At 47.0% G+C, this 19,221-nt stretch overlaps 1 protein-coding gene across 3 annotated transcripts in view; it reads left to right on the top strand.

Annotated features, from left to right (window-relative positions):
- The window catches only part of Lama3 (laminin subunit alpha 3), a 218,522-nt gene that overhangs the window by 187,056 nt on the left and 12,245 nt on the right, over positions 1-19,221 (top strand). For all 3 annotated transcript variants that reach the window (XM_041659963.1, XM_041659962.1, XM_041659964.1), the window contains 8 exons: positions 577-716; positions 3,486-3,603; positions 3,857-3,997; positions 7,189-7,328; positions 8,277-8,408; positions 8,588-8,741; positions 13,827-13,996; positions 18,168-18,351. In XM_041659963.1, coding sequence (XP_041515897.1) covers positions 577-716; positions 3,486-3,603; positions 3,857-3,997; positions 7,189-7,328; positions 8,277-8,408; positions 8,588-8,741; positions 13,827-13,996; positions 18,168-18,351 — 1,179 coding nt within the window. The remainder of the gene's footprint in view (positions 1-576; positions 717-3,485; positions 3,604-3,856; positions 3,998-7,188; positions 7,329-8,276; positions 8,409-8,587; positions 8,742-13,826; positions 13,997-18,167; positions 18,352-19,221) is intronic.

Below are 19,221 nucleotides of genomic sequence, written 5' to 3'. Positions count from 1 at the left end.
CATTTCTACTAAAATGTTTTAGGACAATGGATTCCAACCTCCTCATTCTGTGATGGTCCTAAAGGGGTCACAGCCCACAGGTTGAGAACCACTGTTTTAGGGACCTGGGAAGATGACTCACACTGTATGAGGAACCAACCTGAGCTTCTCAGAGCTAAGTCAAAAAAGCTGTATGTGGTGGGCTGGTCATCCCAGCCCTGGGGATGTAAAGGCAGGCAGGTCCCTGTGCTTGTGGGCCAGCAGGCTAGAGTGTGGTGTCAGCCAGTGAGACACGGTCTCAAAGCAAAGGTGACCAATGCCTGAGGAACAGCACCTACAGTTGTTTTCTGGCCTCTGCACATGTAAGGATGAATATGTAGAACATGCACACAGACACACACACATGCACTTGAACAACACACACATGGACGCACACATACAAATGTCTTAGTATCAGATTTTTACCCCATACTTCCACTGGGCAGTCTTCTACCATGCATGTAAACAAAGCCAAAGGAAAACAAAGCCACAGTTACTTTGAGCCACACAGACAGGTTTGTGTCTCGTTGCTTGCTGATCGTTGCCCATTCATTTCAGATTTCGATTGCAATTGGAAAATCAAGAAAACTCATGTGGATATATATGCATGACCATGACCATAATATAAAAATTGAAGGGGAAATATTTGATTTTGGCACATATTATCTGGGAGGAATTCCAATTGCAATCAGAGAGAGGTAAGATGATGCTGTGGAGTTTTGGGGGGAAGGGACCACTGCATGGGGGAGGGAACCACTGCATGCATGTGAAGGACAGAGGACTTGTGGGAGTTGTGTGTCCTGGGTATCAGGATTGACAGCAAGTGCCCTTACCCCCTGAGCCTTCTGGCCACCCCAGTGTGATGTGTTTTATTAGAGCAGATCATTTCTCAGCCAGGCAGCGATTACTACCAATAATTCTAGTCTCTCTAGTTGAATTTCAGCCACAAGCAGCTAACTTTGCAATACTGATGAAGTAGTCCAGAAAGAAAACCAGATTGTAAAAATTGAAAAATGGGACTGGTCATCCAAAAATGGGAGGATTTCAGTGAATTGTGTGTCACCCCCCATTGTCCCTTGTCACTCTTGGAAGGACAGGAACACAGAGGCCAGTGGGATGCTAACTTGAGGACAACTGGATGCATCTACTGATTTACCCACTAAAGACCTTCATGGGCAGGTGTAGACTAGGAATATACATATGGGGAAGGAGGAGAGGGAGAGGAGGTGGGAAGGAGAGAGAGACACTTTTCCTGACAAGTTGATTTACGCTTCCAAACAAGAGGCTCCCCCCTTTCCTAAGTAAGCTTACACTTTACTTTCTTGTTTTAATTAAAATCACAAGAGCAGAGAAATAAGTGAAGTATGTGGGGGCCCACGAAAATATTTACCTGGCCTTTTGTTTCTTCAGAAATAAAATGCTAAGCAGTATTAATCTGTTTCTGGCCTGTCTTATCCACCTGGATAAGCCCCTGCAACTGTCCCTGCAGGGTCACTGCAGGGCGGTGGCCTAGTGAGAGCGCACTCCTGATGGAGCCAGGCTGTGTCCTGCAGCTTTGCTCTGCAGAGGTCGTGGCTCTCCTCCCTCTCAGTCTTCTGGGAATGAGCACCCAGATCTTTGAATGACTTGAGATTATAAACGGGAATCATGTGTCTGTCGATCCAGTCGACAAGTCCTTCCGGATATATTCAGAGGACTTGGCACCAACCAGGCCATTTTCCCTTGGGTTTGAGATAATCATAAACACAGAAACAAAGGTCACTGGAAAGTGACTGTCCCCCAGGGGTCCGACACACACTGGGTGCAGCTTTACTTTGTGCTTTTCTTGTTCATTCACATCTGCGGACCCCAACCAGTGAGCTGGGTAAGCTTCGGTGGGCAGAGGGCCCAGAGTGCACACATTCACTCTGACATAGGAAGTCACTGACGTGACGTGAACAGCACATGCCCCGGCATAATCGGTTCCTCTAGCAAGTATGTTCAGACCCGCATCCTGGAGGGCCTATGGAAGGCTGGGCTCTCAGCTGGCCCAAGAGAATGGATATAAACACATTTGTAAAGACACCAGCCCCAGAATTGAAACAGACATCCCTCTTCTCCACGGTGAAAGCTGTCTTTATGAAATAACTATGCCACCGTGCCAACGAGGGTGCGCTTTTCTTTTTATGAAATTCAATTTTATGTACACTCTTCATAGCTCTGCTCTTTATAACGATTCGGACTATACTGAAGGCAGGACGCCTTTCCACTTGGATTAGCAGAGCTGCCTTGGGGATTCACAATGAAATCAGTGCTGGGTTTTTTTAGTGCATCATCTGATTAAGAAACATTAATATTTGTCTGGACCTCAGTCAGTTCATGTGTGTTTAATATTTTTCATGAATTCAGCTCCACGCAGGTCAGGAAGTCCAATCAAAGGGGAAATTCAGAGCAGCACATAGAAAAGTCTGCTGCAGAAATTGCTTGGGTAGGCCTGGAAAGATGCAACATTCCATAAAGAACTCCCTGAACAAGCATGAGACCTGAGCTCAGCTCTCTAGTGCCCATATAAAATAAGTCTGGCGTGGTAGTGTGTGCCTTTAATTCTAGTGCTAGTAGCGGAGTCAAGGGGATCCCTCTGACATCCTGGCCCACCAGTCTAGCTGAGTTGTTGAGCTCCGGCTTCAGTGAGAGACCTTGTCTCAAAAAATAGGGTGGAGCGCAATAGAGAAAGGCATCTTGTTAACCTCGGCTTCAGTGTGCACACACACACAAATCACACACACACACATGCAACACACACCGCACAGCCGGAAGAATTGATGCCATAATGATCGAGGGTGGCAAGGTAGGGTGTCATATGTCGGGTAAATAGTGACGTAGCCGGGTGACAACGAGTCCTCACTTTCCCTAAGTGCTGTGTGAGTGTATCGCACATATTAAATTAAGCATATGACAGACCCATGAAGCAGAATATCAGACTTTTCATTTTGGATTGGAGGGGTGGAGGAGTAAAGTTGCCTGGGCAAGCAGGCACCCAACTTGAGTGACAGCCCAGCTCCTTAGCCCACAGCCCTCCCCTGCTTCCGGGCCTCTCACACACGGTGGTGCATTCACCCTCATTCCAGGCTCTGAGCGTCCGTGTGTTTAATCTTCATAACAGCCGCTTGCTCTGGTGGCATGCTTCAGAGGTAGCAGATAGACTCAAACCCAGGGCAACAGCTTGGCATTGATTACATCAGCCATGTTTTCCGTAATTTCATAGAACTAAAAAGTAACAGTTTCCTCGGAGTTCACAGAACAAGTGGGAAAAATATAGCCTAAAGTTTTTAAACACATTTTTGGCTCTTGAACTTCCAAGTACATGTTTCTATAATACCTGCCATTTACAGCACTTCTAGACTTTCCGTCCCTTGAGAAACACCAGGCAGCCAGCATTTCTGGGGAGCCCAGGCTCAACGGTCTCTTTTTCTACATTCCTTCCCCAGGTTTAACATCTCCACTCCTGCTTTCCAAGGCTGCATGAGGAATCTGAAGAAAACCAGCGGTGTTGTTAGGTTGAATGATACTGTGGGTGTAACCAAAAAGTGCTCTGAAGACTGGAAGGTAAGGGCGGGATGCAGAGCCACGTGACACATTGTATCCCAGATGGCCCGTGGTGCTGCAGCAGCTAGCCGGCTTAGTGCACTGCCTGTGATCTCAGCTAGATGCACAGAACCCGAGGGTGTGGCAGAGCAAAGCTGTCTGAACTGCACTAATGGCGCCTGCCATTTCTAGGGAAGTGGTGCAGTGTGAGCGCCCATATCTGAGCACCCAGGAGACGATGATAATGCCAGTCATTTCCATGTTTGCATTTCAGCTTGTGCGAACTGCCTCGTTCTCCAGAGGAGGACAGATGAGTTTCACAAACTTGGATGTGCCCTTGCCTGACCGCTTCCAGCTGTCTTTTGGGTTTCAGACCTTTCAGCCCAGTGGTACACTACTAAATCATCAGACACGGGTAAGAGATAGCATATTCAAATTAAGATGCAAGCCTGGTGCACATTTTCTCTCCAAAGCAACAGAAAGATCCTGAAGGTAGAGGGCTTAGGCCTTTTATCTGCCATCACAATTCTGACCTGAGTAATTCTCCCCCTGAGCAGATCCTGAAGGGAATCCAGCTAGATGGTACCGCATAATCTGTAGAGCTGGATTTGTGTGCATTGAGTAATCGTTACATTCTTTACAGATGTGGGCTAAAATGAATTATACCTAGTATAAGCAATGAAAACATTAAGATTTATGCTTACTATTTCTTCTTGATCACAACTTCAAAAGATACACTTCACATTCCCTTATTACAGTAGTTACTCCTCAGAAAATATTTACCCCTGAAGAATTAGATGAAGTCAAGTTCAGTGAGCCACAGAAATTCTCTTTGGGGACTGGGGAAGTGGTTTGGCAGGTAAAGTGCTTACTATGCAAATCTGAGGGTTGGTATTTGGACCCACAAATCCCCAGCACCTATGTGAAGGCCAGCTGGGCAGGGCAGGCCATCTCTAATCTCAGCTCAAGGGAAGCAGATAAGGCATCCCCTTAGCAGTCTAGGGCTCCATCTCCTGAGCTAGACCAGCCAAAACGGTGAGACACCCTGTCTGAATATGTAAGGTAAAGAGCAATCAAGAAAGACACCTAAAGTCAACCTTGTGCCTCCACACACATGCACATCATACATGAGAAAGGAACACACAGAGAGCGAGAGAGCAAGAGTGAGACTCTGGTCCCTCCACAGCTCCAGAGAGAGGGGTCAGCTTAGAGATCCACTCAGAGGAAGAACTGGACTTTCAAATAATGCTTTTGGACTTGTTTCTTTAGTGTTGCCAATTACAGTGGATATTTTGTATCGGATCTAAAAGATGGCAGTGGCTGCCTCTGTGGCTATGTCTGTTAGGAAGGTCACTCACCTTTTGGTATCTTGTTTACCACTCTTTGTAGACTTTAAAAATGATCTCTAAAGAGACATGCCATTAGATAGTAGAGGAGGCCAGCTAGCCAAGCTTGACAGCATAACAGTTTGACCTAGTGTGTGCTCTCCTCCCTCTCTCTCTCTCTGTCTGTCTCTCTCTCTGTGTTGGCAGAAATTTCTGTCCGTCCCAGTCCCACAATACACCCATTAGCCCTGCTTTGGGCATCAGTTTGTTGGCAGAGGCTGTTCTTTCATTCCTGGTGCTCAGACCCAAAATAATCATGCAGAAACTATATTATTTGCTGTAGATGGAGCTGCAGGCCGCGTTCCCGCCACCCGGCTCCCGAATGGCTAGCTTTACACCTGAAATAACAACACACAAATTGTGTTCATTTAAACACTGCCTGGCCCATTAGCTCTAGCCTCTTACTGGCTAACTCTCACATCATGATTAACCCATTTCTGTTACTGTGTGTAGCACCACAAGGTGGTGGCTTACTGGGAAGATTCTAACCTACGTCCATCTTGGGCTGGAGCTCATGGCGTCTACCTCACTGCCTTCTACCCAGCATCCTGTTCTGTTTACTCCGCCTACCTAATTCTCTGTCCTATCAAAAAGCCAAGGCAGTTTCTTTATTAACCAATGAGAGTAACACATAGACAGATGATCCACCTACATAAATTTGCAGTACTGTTTGGCCAACAGCTTAAGCATATTTTCTAGATAGCTCTTATATCCTAAACTAACCCATCTCCATTAATCTGTGCATCATCACAAGGTCATGGCCTACTGGAAAAGTTTCAGCAGACTCCGGTAGAAGTATCTGTCTCCTGTGGTAGCTACATGGCTTCTCAATGAATCTGCCTTCTTTCTCACAGCATTCAGTTTAGTTTTCCTGCCTAACTCTATTTTGCTAAGCCACTGGTTGAAATAGATTTATTCATTAACCAATAAATTCAATACATATACAGAAGGACTTCCCACACTATTCCCCCCCCCGTGTTTGTGTGTATTTGTGAACTTGTGTCATATGATTGTGTATTCAATCGTGTATGTGTATGATAAAGGAATAACTTCTTATATCATTTCTCAGGAGCCATCACCTTGTTTGAGATAGGTCTTTCACTAGCCTAGGGCTCACCAAGTAGGCTAAGCTCCCTAGCCAGCAATGCCTGGAGATCGTCCTTCCTCCATCCCCCCAGCCTTGGGATTATGAGCACACACATCTGCACCTAGTTTTTCCTATGTGGGTTCCGGGAACTGAACTCAGATTTTCATCCTGTGGTAAGCATTTTCCTGACTGAGCCATGTCCCCAGCCTTGATCTAGCACTTTATTCCTAAGCCCTGTTTCTCTGCCACATGTAAGTGCAGTCAGTACACACTCCACAAAATGGTTGAAAGTAGATGGAAGGATTAGATTAGCAACAAGTTAGAACAATCCTGTGCAGCACAGGAATTCTAGAAATGTCTTAGGGGCATTGCTTTCAAGTTCAAAGGGGATTATTTAAGAAACACAATTGACCCCATTGGTAGCAAGTACTGCAACAACAACTAAAGCCTTCACTCTAAGTGTGCACTGTCAAATTGCTGTAGTAGGAAAGCTCACAGACAGCACATCTTAAAGAAAACTTTAGAAACTAGATTTGATGGCAAAAACTGAATGGAACTGGCAGCTGTTCTAAAATAGCCTTTAAGTTACTCATCAACAGGAAGAACCAGTCATCTCGGCAATGTTTGGAAGAGCACAGCTTGACCCAGAAAATTGGGCTTCCTAGAAATAATGACCAGAACATAAAACGTTTATGAAAATCATAGAGAAGGAGTCATTGTTGTAATCTTACATGGGAAAGGAATCCTGAATGACAATGAATCAACTCCCTGCTATAAAATTCATGCAGAAGAGAACAGATTCTGATAGAAATAACTTCATCAAAATAAGAGTAAAGATAGGGGGAATTAGATATGAATTAAACGTTCTATACAGCTGAGTAGAAAATTAAATGGGCCTAATAAAAGTAGATCTAGAAAAAGACTGACAAATTCATCAGTGTTGAAGTAATCTGCATGACATCTTTATCTTCATCAACAAGAAGACAAACTATTTAAAATTATCTTTTGGTCAGGTGGTAAAGTCCAAATATTTAGGTCAAAACGTCCTGACTGCTTTATGCCTAGCTTTGCTCATTCATTTGTCATTTCTAAATGCACATTAATTGTTAATGGTTTATTCTGGGATGGTTTCAGACAAGCAGCCTGCAGGTCACCCTAGAAGATGGTCACATTGAATTGAGCACCAGGGACAGCAGTGGCCCGATTTTCAAGTCTGCACAGACCTACATGGATGGCTTACTACATCACGTGTCTGTAATAAGCGACACCTCAGGGTGAGTGGGCTCTTTCTGTTGCCAGAGTCTAGTCCAGCAGAGTTCTCCAGCACAGCTTTTCAGACTATCTCTTCCTGGTGCTGATGCTCGCTGGCTGCGTGTTAGCCCTTTCCTAGTTGTACCCCTGTCCTGATTGAAATAAAAAGTCAATGGTTGGATGTATGTGCAAAGATAGAAATTTAAAATAGACTACCCACTCTAAATGTGGGAGGCACCATCATAAACCTTCATACAGGATGTGGATGAGCCTCCAAAAATGTGGGTAAGAGAAGGTACACCTAGGAGTGCTCTCCTGTGACTTTGTGTCCAGGAGTTTAAAGGCAGGGCAAATCAATTGTATCAGAATTTGGGGTGGTCGTTATTCCTGGAGAGGGGAAGAAACTGGGAATTAAAATTAATACAAAAAGGGGTCCCTGGAGGTACCGTGCCAGTTGATACCTTTAATGGATGCAAACTATATTGATTATTTATGTTGCAAAAATCCAAGGGGCTAGAGAGATAGCTCAGTAGTTGAGAGCATTGACTTTTCTTTCAGAGGACCCAGGTTCAGTTCCTAGCACCTGCATGGCAGCCCCAACCACGCTTAACTCCAATTCCAGGGAATCTGATTCCCACTTCTGGCTCCTCAGACACTGGGCACATATGTGGTACACAGACATGCATTCAAACAATGCATACATACACATAAAATAAAAACAAATAAACCTTTTTTTTAATACTTTGCTTGAGCAGATGTCTATGATGCATACTTTCAGCACATATATATTATTTAACTAAGTGTTACTGACTTTGCACTTTAAAAAATATTTCTGATTTGACCAGTCCTATTGGGTGACAGATTTGAGTCTGGGTCAGACAGCACAGTTCCCACAGTGTTTGGGTTGTTTGGTTTGGTTTGGTTTGGTTTGCAAGGGGTCTCACCCTTGTCTTGTTTCTCTCCTCTTTCAGCCTCCGATTCCTCATTGATGACCAGGTTATGAGAAGGAACCAAAGGCTCCCTGACTTCTCGAATGCCCAGCAGTCCCTCCGCCTGGGAGGTGGTTATTTCGAGGGTTGCATCACTAATGTTTTTGTCCAAAGGTGGGTGATCTTTTCTCTGTGGTTACCGATAAGAGCTTACCTTTCTGCACAGTGTTTGAAAGTTCATGTAGGAATCGTGGCAGTAAGAAGGTTCTTTTCGACACACTCTCCCTGCCTACAGTGGGTCTCCCTCCCTAGGCAAGAGTTTGCTTGTAGCTTTCATTTTGCCCTCATTCCAGGTTGTCACAGAGTCCCGAAGTCCTGGATTTGGCCAGTAAATCCACCAAGAAGGAAGCCTCCCTGGGAGGCTGCAGTCTAAACAAGCCTCCTTTCCTTATGCTGTTTAAAGGTCCCAAGAGACTTCACAAGGCCAGGACTTTCAATGTCAATCAGGCAAGTGTCAAAGCCTTACCTTGGGTCTTACTTCTCCTGACCCTGCCTAGGGCGGTGGGGGGGGGGGGGGGAAAGGGGGTGATGGGAAAGGGTAGTGTATCACCCAGTATCTAATGGTTAGTGTCTCTATGAAGTGGCACTAAAAGGTCATCAGCAGTTGACAGGCACCAAAAGGTCATCAGCAATTGACAGGCACCAAAAGGTTGACAAAGCCACGGCTGGGGAGATGGCCCAGTCAGCAGGGTTGTACAGTCACACAGAAGCATGAGAACCCAAATTCGAATTGCCAGCACCCATGTAAAAAAGCGGTGTGTGGTACCATGCACCTGTGTCCAGCACGGAGGAGGCAAAGATCCTTGGAATCACTTTCCAGTCAGTCCAGCTGGATCAGTGAGCTCCAGGTTCAGTGAGAAAAACCTGTCTCAAAGGCTGAGGTGGAGGGCGACGGAGGAAGACACCTGATGGCCTCCAACTTCCACATGCTCACACAGGCTCATGTACACACAAACTTGCACACACACATACACATACTGAAAATATGACAAAGTGATTTCTCTTCAACATTTATTTTTTATCTTGATAAAAATTTGTCAATTTTTAGAGTCTCCAAAAAAATGGGGCCGAAGCTAAATGCTTACAGAGTTCACTCTGTAACTGTGACACCAATCAGCCCAACTAGGGGACAAAAGAGGAAAGGAAGCAGTGTTACTTGTGTCTCATAAGAATGCCAAAACTCAAGAGTGCTTCTTCTAAAGAAATTATGGGGCTATCACTGGGGAAATTGATGAACATTCATATAGAAAATATTCCCATCACATTAGGGGAGGTACAATCTTGAGCATGCTCAGTTGGACATCATGCTACTTCTTCACATATCCTTTGTCCAAAAATGTAGAACAGAAATCGCCTTTGTGAGGAATCTGTATTATAATGAGATCATCCTGGCCAACATTGACTCGGGGACCCTTAGAAGGGAGGTAGTGTAGTCTTGGCTGTATAAAGCCAGCTCCTTACAGTTTGCTTTGTAGGGATGACCTAGTTTTGCTTCTGATGCTGTGATAAAACACCCTGATAAGAAGCCACTCAAGGGAGAGAGGCATGCATTTCAGTTACGATTCCAGGTTTCAGTCCCATCAATGCTGGGAAGTCGAGGTGGGAGCTTAAAGCAGCCAGTTATGGTTCCAGGTTATAGTCCCATCAATGCTGGGAAGTCGAGGCGGGAACTTGAAGCAGCCAGTCACATCACCCCACAGTCAAGAGCAGAGAGAAATGAATGTGTGGTTGCTCAGTTGCTTGCTGTGACCGGCTAGACTTCTCCACTCATGCAAGTTAGGATTCTGCCTGGGGAATGGTGTCACCCGCAGTATTCTGGATCTTCCTCCATCAATTAACTTAATTCCTCATAGTTGTACCCACAGACTGACCCACTTCAGACAACCCTTCATTAAGACTTTCCTGTGTGATTCAAGGTTGTGTCAAGTTGACATTTAAAGATAATCATGTTAGGGTTTCCATTGATGTGAAGAGACACCATCACCACCGCCACTCAGAAAGCGTAGCCCTGAATTCAAGCAGCTCACATAGATTTCTGATGGGTGTGAGTGATCATCTCCATTCAACGGTGTGCATGCTTGGGGTGTTTCTGTTTAGTAGTCTGTCCCTCTCTGTGGCCCTGTGTGTGTGGTAGGTGATGTGGTGTATATATGTGTGTGGTGTAGGGGATTTGTGTGTGTGTGTGTGGTGTGGAGGATGTGGTGTGTGTGCGGGAATGTGTGTGTGTGTGTGCAGGGAGGTTTGTGGTGTGTGTGTGTGTGTGGTGTAGGGGAAATGTGTGTGTGTGTCTGTGTGGTGTGTGTGTGTGTGTATGTGCGGGAATGTGTGTGTGTGTGTGTGTGCAGGGAGGTTTGTGGTGTATGTGTGTGTGGTGTAGGGGATATGTGTGTGGTGTGGGGGATGTGGTGTATGTGTGTGTGTGTATGTGCGGGAATGTGTGAGTGTGTGTGCAGGGAGGTTTGTGGTGTGTGTGTATGTGTGTGTGTGTGTGGTGTGGGGGATGTGGTGTGTGTGTGTGTGTGTGTGGTGGGGGGATGTGGTGTGTGTGTCTGTGTGGTGTGGGGGATGTGGTGTGTGTGTGTCTGTGTGGTGTGGGGGATGTGGTGTGTGTGTGTGTGTGCGGGAATGTGTGTGTGTGTGCAGGGAGGTTTGTGGTGTGTGTGTGTGTGTGGTGTAGGGGATATGTGTGTGTGTCTGTGTGGTGTGGGGGATGTGGTGTGTGTGTGTGTGTGTGTGTGCAGGGAGGTTTGTGGTGTGTGTGGTGTAGGGGATATGTGTGTGTGTGGTGTAGGGGATGTGGTGTGGGGTGTGTGTATGTGTGTGTGTGGTGGGGGGATGTGTGTATGTGTGTGTGTGTGTATGTGTACTGTTAGACAAACATCCTATCCCCTCTTTACTTTCATTTAGAGACCATGTCTAACTTAGTTGCCTAGACTGGCTTTGAACTTGCTATTCTCCTGTCTCAGTCTCTTGAGTAAGTGAGGACTTACAGGCTTATACAACCAGGCCTGGCTTTGGCTGTGCAGACAGCTGCTATCAAGTGTTCACTCCGGCACCATATCTGTCTTCAATGGGGTTAGAGAGGAACACCCAATTACGAAGGAGGTTTCAGAAGATTCCTTGCAAAATGGCTTTCATCAGGACAACAGTTTTACCTGTGATGGCTTGTTTGTCAACTTAACACAACTTAGAACCACCTGAGAAGAAAGTTTAGGTCAGGTTGACTTGTCACGTGTGTGTGGGTGTGTCTGTGGGTGTTGTCTTGATTGCCTCAACTGGTGTGGGGAGTAACAACCTGAAAATAGGGGCACCATTGCCTGGTCAGGAGCCTGGACTATTAGAGTGGAGGAAGCTAGCTGAGCATGCGTACATGGTGAGAGCTGAGGAAGCTAGCTGAGCATGCGTGCATGGTGAGAGCAGAGGAAGCTACTGAGGAGTCAGCATGCGTGCATGTGAGAGCAGAGGAAGCTAGCTGAGCATGCGTGCATGGTGAGAGCGGAGGAAGCTAGCTGAGCATGCGTGCATGGTGAGAGCGGAGGAAGCTAGCTGAGCATGCGTGCATGGTGAGAGCGGAGGAAGCTAGCTGAGGAGTCAGTATGTGTGCATGTGAGAGCAGAGGAAGCTAGCTGAGCATGCGTGCATGGTGAGAGCGGAGGAAGCTAGCTGAGCAGTCAGTGTGCATGGTGAGAGCGGAGGAAGCTAGCTGAGGAGTCAGTATGTGTGCGTGTGAGAGCAGAGGAAGCTAGCTGAGCATGCGTGCATGGTGAGAGCGGAGGAAGCTAGCTGAGGAGTCAGTATGTGTGCATGTGAGAGCAGAGGAAGCTAGCTGAGCAGTCAGCATGCGTGCATAGATTTCCCTCTGTTCCCGACAATGGCTGTGATTGATTAGCTGTTTTGGGTGCCTGCCTTGAAGTCCCCTTTCTCTTCTAAGTATTTTCTCAGAGTGACTGAAGTGAAGCTAGGGTTCCACCTTTGGAGCAGTACAGTGCCAGGTGGGACATGAAGCTTGACCCCCAGTTCTCTCTGCTTCATCTTGGCTGGTTCTAAGGAAAAGCTTGACCGCTGAACAATGTCCAGCAGGGAAACAACAGTTCCTACCTTGGTTTCTCTCTGCTAGGACCTATCTTTACTCAGCAACTCTTCCCAACAACTTCCTCTCAAGAGTCATTGCCCAGGATCAAGAGTCACAAGTTCAATCCTGACCCAACTTCTAGCAAGGCAAATCCCCAGCCTTCACCTGGACTATAGAAATCCCCATTGAGCTCTGATCCCTGTGGTCCAGACCTAAACATCAGAATCTAGACCCTGATGTGAAGAGAGGGCCATCTGGAGACTCAAGTTTCTTTCATCAGCTTCTCTGGGCACAACTAATGCTCAAATGTTGAAAGCGTGGCCCAATACAAGGCAGAATTTTATGCCATAGTCAATGCTGACAGTAGTGAGGAAAGATTCAGTGCCCTTGTCCTTCTGTCCCTCTCTCAGTCTTTCACTTCCCTTCTTACAAAAGCCCAAGGGAATTGCCTAGAGTGGGAGATGGCAGGTTTTTGGCTCTATGTCCTACTCTGCCTGTAAATGCCTCATGCTGGGTGTCTGCTGAGAACACTGGTTCTTCTGATGGTCCATGATGGGATGGAGTGCTGGATCTCTGGTGGTCCATGATGGGATGGAGTGCTGGATCTCTGGTGATCCATGATGGGATGGAGTGCTGGATCTCTGGTGATCTATGATGGGATGGAGTGCAGGATCCCTGATGGCCCATGATAGGATGAAGTGCTGGATCCCTGATGGCCCATGATAGGATGGAGTGCTGGATCCCTAATGGTCCGTAATAGGATGGAGTGCTGGATCCCTGATGATCCATGATTAGATGGAGTGCTAGATCCCTGATGGTCCATCATGGGATGGAGTACTGGATCCCTGGTGGTCCATCATGGGATGGAGTGCTGGATCCCTGATGATCCATGATTAGATGGAGTGCTAGATCCCTGATGGTCCATGATGGGATGGAGAGCTGGATCCCTGATGGCTCATGATGGAATGGAGAGCTGGATCCCTGATGGCTCATGATGGGATGGAGAGCTGGATCCCTGGCGGTCCCAGATGTGGCAGTTTCCCCTAAAGAGGCTAGACTTAAATAAGACATGAGTAGCATGTATTCTCCCCAAAAATGAAATAAGAAAAAAGGAATATTTGGATTCTCCAAAGTCATGTCTTCCAGCCCTATTCATAACTTCTTGAAGGTAAAAGTCTCCGAAGCCATAGCCTCACTGAGACACTGGATGTGGCTGGATGGGTCTACGGGAGAGTAAAGAAGCTGTGAAGTTTCCACCCTCCCCTCTTTCTCCACATAAGTGGCACACTGGAAGGACTTTCGGCAGGGAGACCCATTGGGGATTTTTGCTAAGCTTTCTGTTTTTCATCTGGTCTTATCACTTAGAGTCTGGAGTGAAAACTGATTGGTCCAGGCGAGCAATGCTGCCCTCCATTTGCCGCTCCCCATTGGGTTCTCATTTTCTTTCCTCTCCCTTACAGCTGTTGCAGGATGCACCTCAGGCCTCCCCGGGGAGCATGGAGGCATGGCACGATAGGAAGTCCTGCCTGCCACCTCTCAATACCCAGGCCACTCACAGAGCCTTCCAGTTTGGGGACAGTCCCACCAGCCACTTGCTATTCAAGCTTCCTCAGGAGCTACTGAAACCCAGGTATTTCTCCTTTTCTTTTTCTTTCCCATATATATTCTGGTTCTATTTGGTGCCAAGTCAGAGCCGACTTTCCAGTCTCTCCGGGAGACATCTAATCCCGACGACACCCTGCTCCTGAAGGAGGTGACATAAGACAGGGGGTGTCGGGGCCTTCATGTGCTCTGCCCCCCACTACAGCTGGAATGGAAATGTGACTGCTGCTGCCACCGCCTCTGCTGCTCAGGGCCCACGTAATCAGCTTCGCTCTGGCTGAGAATTGATGGCATTCTAAAAATAAGGCTGCGGTCCCACCCCTGAGCTAGTTATTATTTACTTGATAAAGCACCTTTCTTCTCTTGCGCTCTGTATTGAAAGGGAAATCATTCTCTTAGGAGAGAACATTCGCAGAGAACGCTTTCAGACTTTCTTATGCTAACCAGATGCATTCCTGTTGGGGAGGAGGGACCGAATGAAAACACTAAGGATGTTGGAAGGAGGAAAGCAAGGTTTGCCCTTTCCAGGTGTCTTGCAGGACACGGGAAGGAAAGGAAGCCAAAGACCCGGCTTGAACTCTTGGTTCTTGGCCTGTGCTTAATAGCTTCACACTGGCTGTGTCATGTGCCAGTTTGGCTGCTCTGTGGTACAGACGCCAAGGTGGGTCTGGAGATGCAGGCGTTCTTATGGGGAGGGGGCAGGCAGGCACAGGCTGGGAGAGTGGAGAATGGAGTGGGCTTCGCCCTGCAGCACCGCTCTGAGAAAGCCATCTAGTCCTGGGGGCCCCTGACGGGGAGAGCATCTCAGAAGGGTCAGCGTTGGGCACAGTGTCTATTTTTATCATGCTTGCCATGTAAAGCAGATCCAAACACTGGGACAACTGAGGACTGTCCTGTACCTCTGTAGGAAGCCTTCGGTGTACCTTTGTGACCTTCATACACACGTAATCAGCTTCTCTCTACTTCCTTCTGGGTCTGCCTGACATTTCAGTGAATGCTTCATCACTCTCTAGCCTCTGTCTGCTCATTGGTTAAAACGGATTAATATTGATTTGCTGACAAAGGTGACAGGTTAATACTTCAAAAGGAGACTGGCCCTTGGAAGTCCACTCAGCCATAGGATGACTCAGATATGAGAGTCAGAATCATCCCAAGGAAAAGCCTGAGCAAGCCGTGACCCCACGGAAACTCTCAGAACTTCTCATTTGCTGAAATTCGGCTTATAGAACAGAACAGAAAGAGGCCGGATGTCCTTTAGTTGGTCCTTCTCCTGATGATGTCATTACTTCTGGGAAGGGAGGCCCCATTGTTTAGCCCTGCTCTCTTGGCCAAACTAACCTGAATGACAACAGTCCCTCATCTTAAAGAAGTGGCATCTTCAGATGCTGCCTTGACTATCCCAGCCTCCTCAGCACCTCCTGTCCCCAGCTCCCCACAATTCTGCTCCCCCACTGCAGCTCCCCCACTGCAGCTCCTCCCCTGCAGCTTCTCTACTGTAGCTCCCCCACTGAAGCTCCCCCATCGCATCCCACCTCAGCTCCCCCACTGAAGCTCCCTCACTGCAGCTCCCCCATTGCAGCTTCTCCACTGCGGCTCCCCCGCTGCAGCTCCCCACCACCTCCCACCCCCAGCTGCACCACTGTAGCTCCCCCACTGCAGCTTCTCCACTGCAGCTCCCCCGCTGCAACTCCCCACCACATCCCACTCCCAGCTCCTCCACCCCAGCTCCCTCACTGTAGCTCCCCCCACTACAGCTCCCCCACTGCAGCTCCCCACCACCTCCCACCTAAAGCTCCTCCACCCAGCTCCCCCACCGCCTCCCACCCCAGCTCCCTCACTGTAGCTTCCCCCCCACTGCAGCTCCCAGCATTTTCTCCCTTCATCATTTAGCATGGTGACCTGCTCACAGTCAACCCTGATACCTTCTCATCGAGGTAACATATTGGAAGGTGAAGTGGGATGGGAGTGGGGTAAGGAGTAGAAAGCTGGTCATTACAGTATTAGTTATTTTTCTCATCTATGATAAAAACAAGAAAGAAAAGTCATTTGACTCATGGTTTGCAGGCACAGTCCATGTGGCAGAGAAAGCAGCAGGAACATGAGGTCACATTACACCCACAGTCGGGAAGCAGAGAGATGGGTGGCTGATGGGCAGCTCACCCTCTTCTCATTTAGTCAGGGATCCCAGCCCATGGAGTGGAGCTGCAGATGTCCAGCCAGTTAAACCTCTCTGGAAGACGCCCTTGCTGACATGCCAAGGGTGTGTCTCTAAATCACACTGGCATATGCACTCATAAACTACCCCAGTCCCAAATGTTTTAACAATCATGTCTTCAGAAGTTGCCAGCTCCGGCGTGAGCTGTTGTCCTCATCCAGCTTGCGTCCTAGCTGTGTTCCCACTGTCCCACGAAGCTGGCGCTGTCCCTTGGACCCTGCAGTGAATATGTGAGCGTGTGCTCTTGCGCCCCCTTTTTTCTGGCAGGGGGACTCCTGGCTGCTCTGCCCTGCTCTGCCGGTTCCAGTTCCAGGAGGCGAATCTACTGCTGCCTTTTTGAAATGTTAATTAGTCTTTTCTGCAAGAAGACTGCCTTAAGAAATAGCTCTGGAAAGCCAATGTCAAGCCTGAAAACCGAGCCCACGTCTGTGATGTGCTGTGTGTTCTGGAGTGCATCCCAATAGTCTTTTAAGTTGGCACAGGCGATCAGACACGTCAGGAGAAACATGGAGCTGTGGGCCATCTGGGCAATTCATTTAACAAATATGGGTTCTTCCTCATCTTGAAGAACATTGCCCTCTAGGAAACCTGCTTGTCTGATGAACAAATGTGAATCTTAGACTCACAATGTTGAAAATCAAAGAACTAACAGCATAATGTTGTCATCAGATTCTACTTCTGAATTATTCATTTCCTCCTTAACTCAATTTAGTCACTATATTTGTTGAATGTGTACTTATGCAGTAGAACCTGCCCATATAGCTACAGTAGCAAGATGAGCTTGGTCTGTGTCCTCTACTGGGTATTAGACATGAACCGCAGGGAGCCAACACAGACATCCGTTGATGCCTGCGTCTCTACTGCCTTTTCATATTGTCCTAAATGAACCTGTTGGTGGTCCCATGCACCATAGATAATTCTATGACTGTATTTCCAGGGCCTAGCACAGTGCCTTCTACCTACTGAACTCTCAGTAAATGTTTGTTGTTTGGTTAGCTGGCTTGATGAACGGATGAATAGGAAGTTTTCTTGGCTTGATCTGGAAATGATATTAAGCCATCAAGTAAATTAATACTAGCTTTCAATTATTGGCTACATAGTATGTTCTAATTCCTCTTCCAGGACAGTTGAGGTCTTGGGGTGGGAGGAGGCAGAGAAATGGGGAGAGCACTCCTGTCCCATAGAACGTACTCACCTGATGCCCAAATCACATTCTCATTATTCAAGCTGCCTCTGTTCCTGCTACCACCTCCCTTCCAATGAAGATACACAAATAGAAAGCACATTCACTGGGTATAAACAGTTTGTATTAGTGAGGGTGTGGCTCAGCTTGCATGAGGTACCAAGAGCAATCAGGTCCTTTGAGACAGGGGGGTAGCCAGCCTCTAAGCAAATGAAGAATTGGTTACAGGGTAGAGTTTGTGTTTCACACCAAGAGGAGCTATATAAATGGTTGTGCATCATTATGAATTAGCACAACCCTAATGAACTGGACACTCAGAAGTGATGAAGATGATAAATTTTAGGACATGTGAATTTTACCATAATTTTAATGTTGATTTTTAAAGTACTAGCATATGCTAGACTTCTTGCCATATGCTAGGACTTATACCACTAGCTAAACTTGCCATAGGAAATCTGTGCAATTCCTCCAGAGGTGATCAGGAAACTGTACTGACTGTATTAACAGCCAGTGTGCCCTGACTTCTGGAAGCCCCTGCATCTTTAGGGAGTGGGCTCACCTCTACTCATCTTCTGAGGTGCAGGAAACTGAAGGCATCTATTTCCCTCCATTGTCCATTTCTTTCCTTTTTTTCTATTTATTTATTTATGAAAGAAAACATCTTACTGCTGTATACCTGAAGACATCTCGGCAGCCCAGGTTGGCCTCAAACTTGTAATCCTCCTGCTCCTGGCCCCTGGGAACTGGGGTCATAGGCCAGCATGCCCAATTCTTCTCTCCTATCTCTCTCTTTATCCACAGGTCACAATTTTCCGTGGACATAAAGACAACATCTTCCAAAGGGCTGGTGTTTTACATAGGCACCAAGAACTCCTTCATGGCTCTTTATCTCTCAGAAGGACATGTCGTCTTTGCTTTGGGGGCAGAAGGAAAGAAACTGAGACTCAGAAGCAAGGAGAAATACCATGACGGGAAGTGGCACATGGTGAGAGCTGGGACTGTGTGAAAATGGGTTGAACATCTTGAAATAATCCAAAATCCAAAATGGCCCAGGATACCAAGCATTCTGAGAAAAGACATAGTACCTTAAACAGAAAATGTCATTCCTAGCCTCTTTAACAGATTATAGTCAAAATACTAAATATATAGAATTTCTTCCTCTCTCTCCCTCTCTGTGTGTAACCATATTGAACATGAGTGAATTTTGTGTTTAGACTTGAGTTTCATTCTAAGATGTCTCATTATGTATATATGAACATTCCAAAAGCAGAAAACAAATTAGAACACTTATGGTCCCAAACGTTTCAGATAAGGGATCCCCAGTCCGCACTTCCAGCTGATGCAGAATCTACTGCCTTGGTAGCCAAAGTGAAGAGTCTAGAATTATTCCCAGGAACCCTGGCATATGTAGAGGGAGAGTCTGTGTAGGTAGGGACACTGGATGCCCAGCATCTTGGGACAGACTGCCATACACCTGAACCATGTTGGATGGCAGTCTGAGTGTCAAGACAGACTCAAACCATTACTCCTGTGATCCCATCCCTGACTACCTGGACTTCACAGTGCCCCAGCTTACTTCCCATCCCCCTGGACTTCATGGTGCCCCAGCTTATTTCCCATCCCCGCACACGGGACTGCTCCTCTTCTCAGAGCTCATTCTTGGGCCTCTCTCTGGGTACCTAGTATTCTTTAATAAACAAGCAGAAAGCCTTCTCTCACTGCATCCCTAGTATTCCAGCTCTAGGCTGAGTTAAAAGCATACACTAGAAAGGAAGCCATGCTTTTCTGATGATGGAACCCAAGTGACCTGATGAGTTCCACTCATTAATACCCAACAGATATTGAGTGGGCTGCT

This window comes from Microtus oregoni, unplaced genomic scaffold (assembly GCF_018167655.1).
Source record: "Microtus oregoni isolate MIOR12 unplaced genomic scaffold, Mior012 000011F_ref0000422, whole genome shotgun sequence".
In the NCBI taxonomy this organism is placed as follows: Eukaryota; Metazoa; Chordata; class Mammalia; order Rodentia; family Cricetidae; genus Microtus; species Microtus oregoni.
The sequence above is the reverse complement of the archived record's forward strand: the minus strand, read 5'-3'. Positions and strand labels throughout refer to the sequence as shown.